Source organism: Tarenaya hassleriana, unplaced genomic scaffold (genome assembly GCF_000463585.1).
Source record: "Tarenaya hassleriana unplaced genomic scaffold, ASM46358v1 Cleome1, whole genome shotgun sequence".
Taxonomy (NCBI): domain Eukaryota; kingdom Viridiplantae; phylum Streptophyta; class Magnoliopsida; order Brassicales; family Cleomaceae; genus Tarenaya; species Tarenaya hassleriana.
Window position 1 is genome coordinate 8583329 of NW_010960187.1, and position 13868 is coordinate 8597196.

At 39.0% G+C, this 13868-nt stretch overlaps 2 protein-coding genes across 7 annotated transcripts in view; one reads left to right on the top strand and one right to left on the bottom strand.

Annotated features, from left to right (window-relative positions):
* Nucleotides 1-3660, top strand: part of LOC104819853 (auxin response factor 1) — a 5827-nt gene extending 2167 nt beyond the window's left edge. For all 6 annotated transcript variants that reach the window (XM_010550165.2, XM_010550126.1, XM_010550142.1 and 3 more), the window contains 13 exons: nt 4-119; nt 373-468; nt 577-633; nt 739-891; nt 977-1061; nt 1145-1235; nt 1324-1488; nt 1617-1736; nt 1847-1922; nt 2077-2218; nt 2314-2768; nt 2882-3072; nt 3167-3660. In XM_010550165.2, the coding sequence (XP_010548467.1) occupies nt 4-119; nt 373-468; nt 577-633; nt 739-891; nt 977-1061; nt 1145-1235; nt 1324-1488; nt 1617-1736; nt 1847-1922; nt 2077-2218; nt 2314-2768; nt 2882-3072; nt 3167-3341 (1922 nt within the window). In that variant the 3' untranslated portion in view covers nt 3342-3660. The remainder of the gene's footprint in view (nt 1-3; nt 120-372; nt 469-576; nt 634-738; nt 892-976; nt 1062-1144; nt 1236-1323; nt 1489-1616; nt 1737-1846; nt 1923-2076; nt 2219-2313; nt 2769-2881; nt 3073-3166) is intronic.
* Nucleotides 3661-3912: 252 nt separating this feature from the next.
* LOC104819889 (dynamin-2A) lies at nt 3913-11895 on the bottom strand. Its single transcript, XM_010550178.2, has 22 exons — nt 11535-11895; nt 10938-10988; nt 10621-10741; nt 10396-10488; nt 10231-10292; nt 9954-10071; nt 9531-9867; nt 9015-9162; nt 8548-8649; nt 8344-8463; nt 7942-8025; nt 7730-7857; nt 7066-7150; nt 6824-6962; nt 6512-6588; nt 6274-6330; nt 5841-5985; nt 5607-5746; nt 5227-5340; nt 5056-5123; nt 4789-4961; nt 3913-4397 (listed from the first exon to the last, which is right to left on the bottom strand). Exons 1-22 carry the CDS (start codon nt 11673-11675, stop codon nt 4162-4164), a joined length of 2739 nt encoding a protein of 912 aa, XP_010548480.1. The 5' UTR covers nt 11676-11895; the 3' UTR covers nt 3913-4161.
* Nucleotides 11896-13868: the final 1973 nt, after the last annotated feature.

Below are 13868 nucleotides of genomic sequence, written 5' to 3' on the forward strand. Positions count from 1 at the left end.
TAGGGAAATCAAATGATGCTTTATATAGGGAGTTATGGAATGCCTGTGCTGGACCTCTTGTAACCTTACCTTGTGAAGGCGAGCGTGTTTACTACTTCCCAGAAGGTCATATGGAGCAGGTATTATTATGTTAATGAGTTTGAATCTCGAACTGTTGTGATGTTTGGCATCAAGCCTCTTTGCTAAGATTCGATAAATCTTAATTGGAGTGTCCTTGTTCACCTCATCATACTCATTACCTTGTTAATACATTCTCACATAAATTTGGATTTTAATACAAAATCTGTGATATGGAAGGGACAACTGTCTTGTATTTCATCTTATATCATTAGTGCATTTATGTTAATTTTTTACGGATCGACTCATATGCAGCTCGAGGCATCGATGCACCAGGGCTTGGAGCAGCAAATGCCTTCGTTCAATCTTCCGTCTAAGATTCTCTGTAAAGTCATCAATGTTCAGCTTAGGGTAGGTTAATTTATGTAGTGTATGGTATAGTGTTCTTACTTTCACTTCATTAAACGCGATTTGCTTAACAAATTTCATTTTCATCATGCTTCGCTCTCCTGAGTTCAGGCTGAACCTGAAACTGATGAAGTTTATGCTCAAATAACCTTGTTCCCAGAAGAAGATGTGAGTTGTCTTTTCATTTTACGATACTGACTGTTTCGATGGATGGTTGCCCCATGACTATGACATGAATGGTTGGACTTATTCTTTTGGATTTTGGATTATCAGCAAAGTGAAGTTACAAGCCTAGATGCCGCAGTCCCGGAACCAGAAAAGTACACAGTACATTCATTTTGCAAGACACTGACTGCTTCAGATACAAGCACACATGGTGGATTCTCTGTTTTACGAAGGCATGCTGATGATTGTCTTCCTCCATTGGTTAGACTCTAACTCTTTTTTGCTTCATGGATTCCACTCTCTAGTGTCTGGTTTTCTTTTTAATCATTTGCCTTCTCTTTTCTAGGATATGTCCCAACAACCACCATGGCAGGAACTGGTTGCAACTGATTTGCATGGAAATGAATGGCATTTTAGGCACATTTTCCGCGGTACTTACAGTTAAATTGCTTATGAATAAGATTTGATTATTCACTTATTGTCGTTGAATTTAGTGAGGCGGTTGACTGTTTAGGCCAACCGAGGCGGCATTTACTTACTACTGGGTGGAGTGTATTTGTGAGCTCAAAAAAACTAGTGGCTGGTGATGCTTTCATATTCTTAAGGTAAAGTACTTTCCTCATCACTTGATTTTTGTCTCGATGGTTTGTAAAGTTATCTCTTTTCGAAGTTTTTATATGAATTTTTTTAAAGGGGTGAGAATGGGGAGCTCCGGGTCGGTGTTAGGAGGCACATGAGACAACTGACCAATATGCCATCCTCTGTTATCTCAAGTCATAGCATGCATCTTGGGGTGCTTGCTACTGCTTCTCATGCCATGACCACCGGAACTATCTTCTCTGTCTTCTACAAGCCAAGGTCTTGAATCTTTTCATTTCTGAAAAATGAATTCCTTTGCAATATTTTTAAGCCAAGCCAGTAAAGTCTTTTCAAACTATGCATGTATTGACCGACATAGTGTTGACATGGCTTCTATATTATATCAGGACAAGTAGGTCAGAGTTCATTGTGAGTGTCAATAGGTATCTTGAAGCTAAGAACCACAAGTTGTCTGTGGGGATGCGTTTCAAGATGAGATTTGAGGGCGAGGAAGCTCCTGAAAGAAGGTATTCCATTCCATCTGTAAGCAAATCGATACTAAGATGAAGCGAGAAGCCCTGTGATGATATCATCATCATCATCATCATCACCTAATTTTTTTGTCCTAACATCTCAGGTTCAGTGGCACAATTGTTGGTGTGAAGGAAAATAAATCCACCGTATGGTCTGATTCAGAATGGAGATCGCTAAAGGTTAGCGTGTGTTTACTATAGTTTTACTGTTTGGAGTTTGAAGACAGCACCAAAGTAGCAGCAGCATAGAAATTATGAAATGTTATCCTTTTAAACCAGAAATCATGCTCTTGAGTAAATATCATTTTGATGATGATACGTCAAAATGCTTCAGGTTCAATGGGACGAAACTGCATGTGTATTGAGGCCGGAAAGAGTTTCGGCTTGGGAAATTGAGCCCTTAGTTGCGGTAAATACGAATCCTTCCACGAATTCTCAGCCACCACAAAGGAACAAACGGTCAAGACCTCCTCCTGGTTTGCCTTCACCAACCTCTGGTCCATCTGCTCCGGGTGTTCTTCTACTTGCTTCGGTTCTAACTATTTCTCCACCTTGTTTGTTTTATTTGCAGGCATGTGGAAATCCTCTGCAGAAACTCAATCTTCGAGGCCGTTTTTTTCTCCTCCTTCCAAGACTTCTCCTTTTGTCTTTGGTGGCAACATATCACATGGTGTGGTATCAAGTGGCTCAGCCTTTTGGCCCAACCGGGTAGATAGTGCAGTTGAATCTGAAGCTTCAGCCTTTAACAAAGAATCCACCGTGAAAAAGAAACAGGCTACTGGAAATGTCTGCCGGCTTTTTGGAATAGAGTTATTCGAGAATGGTAATGCGGAAGAGTGTTTCTCCACGGCGTCTGTGTCAGGAGCAGCTCTGGTCGATCAACCTGTCCTGTCTAATGAGTTTGACTCTGACCAGCCATTGGATGTCAACCGATCCGATCTTCCTTCTTCGGGAAGTGATCATGAGAAATCCTCACAGAGATCTCCTCAGGAGCTGCAAAGCAGGCAGATACGTAGCTGCACGAAGGTGATTATCATCTCCTACTTTACTGTGTTTTTGAACTGTTTGCTCTACGAGTTTTCTCCCTTTTCCCCTTGTTGATTGGGGCTAAGGCTAGGGTTTTTGCCTTATTCGAGCAGGTGCACATGCAAGGCAGTGCAGTAGGGAGAGCGGTTGATTTGACGAGATTGGAGTGTTACAAAGATCTGTTCAAGAAGCTGGAAGAGATGTTTGACATTGAAGGTGAACTCTTAGAGTCCACGAAAAGGTGGCAGGTTGTATACACTGATGATGAGGATGACATGATGATGGTCGGTGATGATCCATGGCAGTAAGTGCATTCCTTAATCCATATATAAAACAATCTTTGTCAGAGAGTTTTTTTTTTAAAAAAAAAAGAATCATGACCCTCCGATGTGGTGCAGTGAATTCTGCGGAATGGTGAGAAAGATATTCATCTATACAACGGAGGAAGTGAAGAAACTATCAGCAAAGATAAAGTTTGCTGAAAGGGGGGAAGCAGTGCTGCCGTCAAAAGCATGTGGGGAGGAGGAGACAGGGAACATGGAGGACAGGTCGTCATCGGTAGTTGGATCGTAGATGCTTACTGTTATGCTCCAACTGCAGTTTCCACTTTGAGGTCTTAGGAAAAGGGTAAGTAAGTAGCAGAGTGAAGGAAATAAGAGGGAGAGAGAGAGAGGGGTTCTTGTTTTGTGTACAGCAAATGCCAATGAAGCAGCGGTGATGACTGAGAGAAACAAAAGGGGTTGTTGGGTTTAAGTCTCTCTAAGTGTTTTCTTTCTTCTCAACTTTGATCTGTTCCTGTGAGAGTAAGTAATGGATGGAGTGGTGCTCTTTCACTTGTAAGTTTTGGACACAACTGTGTTGTGGATTAATGCAAAAGGTTTTATTTTATCTTTCCCAAGAAGCTTACAACTACATCATGACTATGAAAACATGAAACGTGGCCTCTTCCTTTTTTTTTTTCTTTAAGGTGAATGAATGGCAAAAACAATTGCAGCTGCAAACATTAGTGATGTTTTCGGTTAAGAAAAACAAATGCATCTGTTAATCTACGCAAGTTATTCTGTATTATCATTTTACGACATGAGATGACGTGGACCATTCCAATTTCCCAAAATTTAAAGTGCAATAGATAGGCGACAGCACATAAGACGCAACAAAGAATTGGGATTGGGATTGGGTTCAAACATCACCGCAAACAAACACGTGTATGTAAAATTTTATATCTACAAAACCACACCTTACTACATCATCTCTCTCCTTCAAAATGAAATGGTAAACGCGATTCCCCCCAGCAAAATGGGACCGTCACAGCAACAACAAAAAATAATAATAATAATAGTTGCGATTTATGACTTGGCAAATGGTCCCAATTGAAATTGGAATTTTTTTTTTACTAATACCTGTAAGACGAAGCTGACTGCGGTGGCGCAGGAGGCAGCCGAGTCGGGGTGGACCGGCGGTTCGACCCAGACCCCGGTGAGGTCTCACCGTTCTGAGCCGGGTCGCTGTACCTGCGACTATGCCCACCCGAACCATACCTTGACAACGAGTCCGGTCCGTTAGCCGCTGCGTTAAATGCGTTCCTCCAGTCATCTCCTGAAGAACCTCCGCTCGTTCTCGGGCTGCTTTCTGCGCACGGGACCGGAAAAGGAGAAATATCAAGCCTGGTACTGGTAGGGATGAGCATTCATTCAGTTCGGTTATTCATACACCGAACCGAATAACACATAACCGAACTGAATCTGATATAAAAATCGGATGGTTATGATATTTTTATAACCGAAAAACCAAATCCAAACCAGATATAAAAATAACCGGAAAAAACCCGTATATTTCTTTAGAAAATAAACATCAAAAATCGAACCCGAACCGAATCTAATACAACATAACCCGAATGGATATAGATTTTCTAAATCGAAATAACCGAACCCGAACATACACCAAAATGCCCACCCTTATGTGGCCAGTGATTGACCTTATGAGAAGCAAAAATGGGGAAAAAGGGACAGAAGAAATTTACCAGTACTGCCATTTTCGGACCAAGTTGAAGCAGCTGCTGCTCGGTTATCGTGAATGCTAAGCTGCCTCGTGAGCTTTGAAAGAAGGGATGATTGCTTCTGGTAACGCTCCCTTCTTCGTTTAACGTTCTGATCCTCTTGGATCAGTGATTCAATCCTTTCATTGCTCAAGGCGCTATAACAATTAAAAAAAAACCCAGAGCTGTATCAGCACCAAAGCTTTGATGACACTCCGCGGTGTTTTTTACGTCGAGGGAATGGTTACGAACCTTATAGAACTATATAACTGGTTGAGCATGTCTTCCTTTGCTTTCTCCACTTGACAAAGAACAATAGCCTGTTGAAACCCACATTCTTGGTTACTCCGAGACGAGATATATATTCACAAAAAAACGAGACGGAAACAGGCGATATTAAGTTTTAGAAGAAAAATAGTCCACCTTTGGAACATTGGCGGCCAGACTGTTAAGAACAGCTTCGACATAGCCCCGCACTTCTTGGGACATCCAACGGAGTTCCTCTTCCGGATCAATGGGTTTCCTTGCCATCTTATCCTGAGAAATCATACCAGATGTCAAAAAATAGGTAAATGACTTTAACATTTCCAACCCACAAAGACATGGCTTCTAAACCGTGCAATAACGTTCATTAACTCTATCTAGAGTCTAGAATTTCTCATAAATGAATTCCTTTTCAGCTGTTTAGGTTGCAGAAATAGCATAAAGGAACAACCTTTTTAACCAAATTTGGAGGTTCATCATGAAATTTGCTACTGATCCGAAAGAATAATAAGCAGATAAGTATGCCATGAGCGACTTACAAGTGAACCATCTGAAAGACTTTGTCGCATAGAAAGGCCACCCACTTGCCCTCCTCGGGCCTGAATAACGTTATGCAACTTTTTCAGCCACTCGGTCTTATCAACCACACTTTCGGCCTTAAGCACAATGGCATTGTGAGCTACAAGAGAACATTACAAGGAAAATGCTTATATGAGAGAGTAAAGCAGACACACCAAAGAGGTTCAACTTTGATAACTAATGCATACAAGTACCTTTTAGTACGGTCTTATATGGAACCCTACTGGTTATCTTAAATACAAGGCCTGGTCCTTTTGAATCTGGTCCATTTGCCTTCTTGTCCTTCGAGCTCTTTGCCTTTTCCCCTTCATCGTCTGGAATTTCTTCGATAGTGCATTCCTGAGTTTATTGACAAAGTTTATGACAACGAGAAATTAAATTAAGAAACTATAAAAGACAAAAAATTAACTTCTGAAGCTAGTCAAATTTCCTCATTGACAGTAGCAGTGTGTAGTATACTGTATACTAGGCCTCACAATACATAAACAACCATTTCTGTCAGAGCTACCAGGAAGAGAGGAAAGAAAAGATATGAACATATAACACGTGATTGTTACTCTAAATTAATTTCAGTACCATCTTTGACATGATCCGATGATCAAAGAAAATAAAATAAGAAAACATTACCTCCAATGTTATAGTTCCACGGAAATTTCTTTCTTCTTGCTTTTTGGTATACCCAAGCTGGAGATAGGTTAATAATATTAGAAAGCCAATTAAAAGAGTAATTACAAAAACATCTCCCAGAAAAAAGCAACATTTTTTAAACTTATACGAACAGCGACGCAGTAAAAAGTAAAGTGCAAAGAGGCCTCTCTTCTTTAAATATTTGGTTTGACGGATAACAGTTGTGCTGTATACTAACCTTTCCAGTTTTCTCATTTAAGACAAACCATCGCCTACTCCATCCGTTTGTTTTTGCGCTTTTCTTCAACAAGTATCCTGCACCAAAAAAAAAAGAAACTATTAAAACTGAAAACGAAATGAAACGAGAAAAGCACGCCCACACTACTTCATCACAAGTCATAAGCAACTATTATAAAAACAGAAACGAAAGAACTGGATTGACAGCAAGTTTTGCAGCAATGGAAGCATAAAACTACAAGGAAAAAGGAGTAGGAACAGAAGAAACTCAATTGACAAGACATAGAATAGAGAGATTTATAAGGATAAGGACCTGCTGTTATCTCTCCCTCGGGCCCAGCAGTCTTCAGACCGGAGACCTCTTGAGTATCTTTATCTTGTTGACCAGATTTGTCTTTCATCGATTTCAAGCTCCCACCAGCAGGTTGACCGTCCGGTAGAGGACTGGTCGCCTGATATGCATGAAGAAACAATAATTGCTACATCAAATTATGTTGCCAAGGTAGTATTACACTTTTAAGTGGGTCCATGGTGATTCTATGAAAGAAGACAAACCCTGCTTAAAAGAGACTGTTCAGCATCTTGGGCCTTCTTAGAGGATCTTCCTTTCAGCTCTTCCTCACGACGCTGCCTTTCCATTCTGATGAAGAAAATATGGAACATGGCAAAAGAGAAATGACACTCAAGACATGATCAACTGAAGAAAACAATGAACATCATGCAAACTTCTACCATTAAAGAAAAATAATAAATGTTCAGCCATGCAATGAAAACCATCAGACGGACTTGGACTTGTATGAAAAATATGCAGTCATAGAATTATGAAAGAAGCCCACAAAACCGGCCAAAACACCTCAGGATACAGTTAAGCCAGTAAAAGAACAGATTGTATGTATTATGTACTGACTTTGTGCAGAGGAAACAGAATAAAAAGGAGCGAAGACCATTATAATTGTTTTGGGAGAACAACTATGCCAAAATTGCATTCTGCATATACTCCACAAAGGTTCAAGCTTTTCATGTATCAAATTGCATACTGAATCCTGATTTTTAAATTTTCACAATCCACATATCAACTCACAGCAACAAAACTCATTTGATGTGTTTCAGATTTCCATGCATTCACACCGAGAAAATAAGATAAATGAAAATAAGTTTGAATATGACAGAGACATAAAAACAGCATAACACACGCATATTATGGAAAACAATTTTATACCTCCTTTGCACCAGACGGATAAAGTGTTGGGGTGGTACAAAAGCACGCTCCATATCAACTAGCGCGACAACCATCTTCTTTGCTTCATTTTTGAACGCATCAAGTGCAGCACTTGCTATAGCTACGACCTGGTTGCCAATTAGTTAAGTATTGAACAGCTACAATGGGCACTAAAAGAGCTAATAAGTAACGCAGTGAACTAGCATCATTACCTCTCTCTTAAAAGGAGGATATCTCCCAAGACCAGGAGTACCATTTGCAGAAGCAGAAACAATGTCAACAAGTACTCGATGAACCTAATAAAACACAACATATTAGTCCAATGATAAATAAAAGGAAAAAGAAGCTTTACAAAAGATATAAAAATGCCACTGTATATATACTAAAGTTGAATAAGACTTTGATAAAGCAAGCAGAGTATTAGAAGCAGCGAAAACCTCAGATAGAGTGAACAAAATCTAATTCAGAAGAGATAGAACACAAATCGACAGTTGAACTGTTGTAGAGAAAAGTGAGGCAAGCCAAGACCAATGTGATTGACTATGTAGTATATCCCTGAATTTCAAAACTGATTCTCCATGCATCATAAGCCATAAACAGAAACATAGACACACCTCATCAACACATAGACGTGCCGGATCTTTGGCCAACTCAAGGACACCCTTTATTAAGGATCTCAACCCTTTCTCTGGAGAAATCAGATAGGGTTGATAACCATCTGCTTCTAACACGATCTGAAGCATTTGAAGATCTCTTAGTCAAAATCAGACTCAAAAAGTAACTTAGGCATAAATTTAAGAAATCAAGTTGAAACCAACCCTTTTGACATTATTTAGGTCAAAATGTCTGTCCAATGGGAGCTGCTTGATACGGTTGGGGAAAGTGCCTTCAAAACTTGCAACGACTTTCCAACCACTTCCCTGAAACAAAATGCTGTTAGGGAAATAGATTCACCCAGATCCAAAAAAGGGCTTCAGCACATGAACTAGAAAGGCACAATTACAAGACATGCACTTCAGAAACTGTTGGCCATAACCACTGCATAAACTCCAATATCAGATCCCTAGAGCGGAGACAAGCTTGTCAAATTAAGGCAATTTTACCAAATTTGTTTATTGTCGAAAACGAAAAATAACAAAACCATTTTTCCATTACAAGTGGCATCACAGCTGAAAGGGCTAACTGTGAATGTTTTAAATGGTGAAGCCGTGTATATATCTTGCATTTATTCTTGCAACTTTAAGTTAAGTAGCTAACTGGTCAGCTTATGTAGACAAATACTCACCTCACCACCAGCCAAGTGGAGAAGAAATTTGTCTTCAAACTCCCGACAAAGTTCCAAAGCTATAGCCCTTGTACCTTCGGCACTGTGAACCATTTGTTCACCAAGCCTAAATAGTTCATCTTGCACCACTTGAGACTTACCTTGGAGCCTGTATGTAACAGAACAGGATTAGAAGTCAAAAGATTTCATAGAAACCAAGATGACATACAAAAAATGCCATTTAGAAAACGATAGCTATCACACCTAGTAGCACATTAGATGGGAGAGAAGGAAACCCATCAACTAAACAGCTAAGCAATCATGAACTTGCAAGACATATTTCTTGGTTTCTGAAATTAGAAATGATGTAGAAGTCCATCAATTATTCTTTTTTTGCTTAATGTCAATGTGTATTAGATCTTTTCCAATATATTACAAAGCTTATATAAAGACTTGATGTGATTAGTCCTACGTAGCCTTCAATTGTTTACTTAAAATGGAGATAAAAAAAAGCAATAAAATGGAGAGAAGCTGTACCCAGACAAGATATTTGGAAGTCTAAGCTTCATTCTGTTACGGATCTGGCTAGCAAGGGTGTCCACCAAGGCAACTCTGCCAAGTTTGCTTTGTGGGGTACCAGTCAAAATGGACTTTAGACTTTCACTCTCAGCACGCCAAGCAGTCTCTAAGGAGGTCTCACCACTACCTGACTGTGCTGACGCTATAGAGACAGATTGGCCAATAAGAGCAACCCAGGGAATATCATTTGTTTTGGGAGGCCCCTGGTTCGAAAGAAGAGCTTGAACTGCTGCAAGAGCTTTCGAGTTCTCAGCGGCTTGGTCAATTTTGCTGATAATACCTATTGTCCTAGTGCCTATAAACAGCCAAGAGGTAAGGTAAAAACAAAGTATAAAAAATTCAGTGTACTTGAAGGAAAAATGCAAGTGTCTGTGCACTCACTCTCTGGATCATGCTCTTTTGCAGTCCTCAGTGCTCGAGATGACGAAATTTCAGGTGCCTGGTTAGCAGGCACTATAACCAGTAGAATGGCATCATTGTGTTGAGCATATTCACCAATCTTGCAAAAGCAACCAAGAAACAAATTATCGATAATAATGAAAACCATGAAAAAGAATCTGTATTACCCTTTTGACAGAACCTCATGAGGAAATCTGTTGAACATCTCACTTTTTATGGTTGAAAGGTTGGGGGCAAGATAAGGAGTTCAGAAACTCACCATGGAGTCATCCACAATTCTCTGGTCCAGTCCAGGTAAATCAATTAATTTTAGTGGTGGGGCTGAAATTTAACAGGCAAAAGAAACATGTTAGATGCAACAGATATTGCTTGTTTGGATAAGATGGGGCTTGCCATTTATGACTGTTCAAGTGAAAAAGACCACCTGTGCTTGTACGTAGTTTTAAGTAGATTTCGTCACGACTCCTCCCTGATGATCCTTTGCTAAGCCTGTCCTGTAGAGAATGCCGCAAAGCACCTGTTGTATGACAATGTAAAACAATGAAAATATCAGATGCATAAGAAGAGTGACCAATACTTCACATCATACATGCAGAAAGAGCTACACGAGCATTTCTCAAATTATATAGTTGCATTGTGGGAGACTTACTTGCGGAGACTTGTTGGGATTTATTGTCAATTTGTAAGATTATAGCTTTGCTGCTCAAAGAGTCGTCTCTGCTCAAGTCAATAACAATTGGAGCCCGTGTAGCACCATTTTCGCCCGTTGGCTGTCCATAATAAGTTTGCAGCAGACACAAAGAATATTCTTGTAAGAACTAATAATCTACCAATTACTATTCCGTAAATATTCCATTCCAAAAATCAAACACGTGGTGATTTTGGAGACGGATGCAGTTACTAATTCATGATCTGTCATGTACAGACTGACCAAAACATAACATGCAGTCTCATCGTACAACTTACCAGAACTGGATGCCCAATTAGACTATTCAGCACTGCAGACTTCCCAGCTCCCTGATCCCAACATGAACAGAAAGATCTTTCAGGTCGAAAGAGAACACAAAATCGCATCTCTTGGATTAACAAACCTTACGATCAAAGATTTAAAGCCACAACGCAACTTTTGGATCAATCTTTCAACAGAACCAATTCTGAGTTCTCAATCAAAGGAATCTATATCAAAATGTAGTAGGAGCCCGGTCTGACAAACAGAGCTATAGATTTATATCCCAGAAAATTCAAGATTCGGTTTCTTGGGCATTTTCTATGCATCATACACGAATCAAAACACATCAGCTTCCTCCAGCTTGTTTCTCCTACACAAACCCCGACCCATCACGTAATAGGAGAGAAAACTAGAACGAACTCGATAAAACAAGATAAAAAGGAACAACGCATCCTAGCAAACTCCTAGACTACGGGAACTTCCAAAAAACCTTATCGAGATCCAGAAGATCCATGACACCGCATCCAACATCTACATTCAGAACAGACATAAACCTAACAAGACAAGACGCAAATACAACACATCGAAGAAACAGAGAGACACAACTCACTCACCACATTCCCTAGGGCCACGACGTTGAGGAAAGTGGAAGGGCGTCTCGAAGAAGAGCTCTCCTCTGGATCTTCATCGGAGAGCAGCGCCGCCGCCTGTCTCATCGAATCCGAGAGCTGAGACAACTCATCGATCGCCTCCATCGCAACCCTCGTAATCAGACAACAAAAGGAGATCGAATCTCCGATTGGAATCGAAAGATCTGGAGAAAGGAGACAACCACCGGACTAGATCTGAGGAGGATGAAATCGGCGAAGGGATCCGGCGATGTGTCGCCGGCAAAACAAATCGGTCGCGGTGGGGATTCGAAGCTAAGATTTGTGAGCCTTTTTTTCTTTTCGGGCTTTTCGTTAAAAGGAACAAGAAAATGGACGAGGAAGGAGTCTTTATACAGGGAAGTCAGAAGAAGTAACTGAGAAATGGGGATTTTTTTTTCAAATTTCAAATTATATTTTTTCTTAATTTCATTTCCAGACTCAAAATGGGATTTTTTTTTCTACGGCCGATATGACATTTTCTAAAACAAAAATATTATCGCAAGAAAACATATCCTATTAAATTTTTTTGAAGAGACGAATTTACCCTTAATGAATCTGTATATTTTGTTCGTTCGAAAACAATTTTGTTATTACGACTTTATAATTAATTCGAAATACAGTTACAATATATCCTAAAATCCTAAATAAAGTGACAAAAAATTCATTTATCAAATTTTAAAAATAGCTACGTTGTTTTTTTTTACTTTCATCTCTGTACGATCATAACTACTTCTTATTTTAGTTATATATAAGTGATATATTAGTCGTAATAAAATCGTAAAAAAATTAAAAAAAATAAGAATATTTTGGACTTTTTCAAGCGAAAAGTGGTATAAAAGTTGAAAAAAAAAATTGTTTTTTTCGGTGGTGTACCGAAGAAATAGGTACGACCCAAGTGGATCATTTGAGCAAAATACCCAACGAAGGGCGAGAAGAAGGAAGCCCAAACTGTTTGGAGTTAAAGGCCGAAGGAAATGGGCCCTAAATGGTTTCAACCCACAATGCTGGTGCTGAAACCCACAATGTCGATAGGGCAAATCCTAAGCAGGAAGCTGCTTCTGGCGGGTATTTTACTCAAATGACTCAGTTGGGTCGTACGAATTTTATCGGTACACCATAAAAAAAAAAAAAAATTCAATTTTTACACCACTTTTCGGTTGAAAAAGTCCAAAATATCTTCTTTTTTTTTTGCGACTTTATTATGACTAACATATAACTAATATACAACTAAAATAAGAAATAGTTATGATGGTATGGAGATGAAAGTGCCAAAAAAAAGTAGTTATTTTTAAAATTTAACAGATAAATTTTTTGTCACCTTGTTTAGAACCAATTGCAACTGTATTTAGAATTAATTATGAAGTCGCAATAACAAAGTTGTTTTCGAATGAATAAATTACACGGTTTCATTAAGGGTAATATAGTCTTTTAAAAAAATAATTAATACCTTATGTTTTAGGTGGTGTACCGCAGAAATTCGTGCGATCCAACTAGGTCATTTGAGTAAAATGTCCGCTTTTGGCAGAGGAGTCGGAAATGGCTGTGAGACGGAAAGTGTCGCTTGGTCAGATGCTTGGTAAGACTGGTAACAATGACGATAGTTGTGTGAGCAAGAGGAAGAAGTTCGGTTTCGCTAAACTCTCTGTGTTGTTGAACAAAGAGAGCAAGAAGAAGAAGAAGAAGAAGATTGCTTTGAACTTGAGGTGAGTGATTGATGATTGACCATTTTATCTTTTACTACTTGTTTGTTGGGTTTGAGATCTTGTAATGAATGTCTCTCTAATGTGAATCAGCTGTGCTTAATCTGTTTTTTTTTTTTAATGTATTTAGATTTTGCTTCAATATAATTAACAGAACAGATTTACTTGTGTATTGGTCTGAAAATAACATTTTAGCTGCTTACAAAACTTTATCCAAAGTGTTTTTGTATTCTCTATTTCAAACCCTTTGCTCATACTCTGTTTTCTGAATATTTTAAAAAGCCCAATACATTTTGAAAAGAAATGCATCGAATTTGATTATGTTTTTTTTTTTGGATAATTTGGAACTTAAAAAAAAAGTTGATTATTATTCCTCTCCAGATCTTCAACTCCGAAATTCCTGTTCAATGCCAGGATTCACCAGCAAGAAACCCTAGTTCTTCTACAGATAAAAGTAAAACACCATTGCTGTCAAGAATCGGACCGCCTTTCTATGGATTCGAGACGATGAATGGTGGAAAAATGATGGACGAAGAGTCTGAGAAAGACAAATTCCTTGAGAACCTATGTGTAATCCTTTTTGGTTTTAACTGTAAAA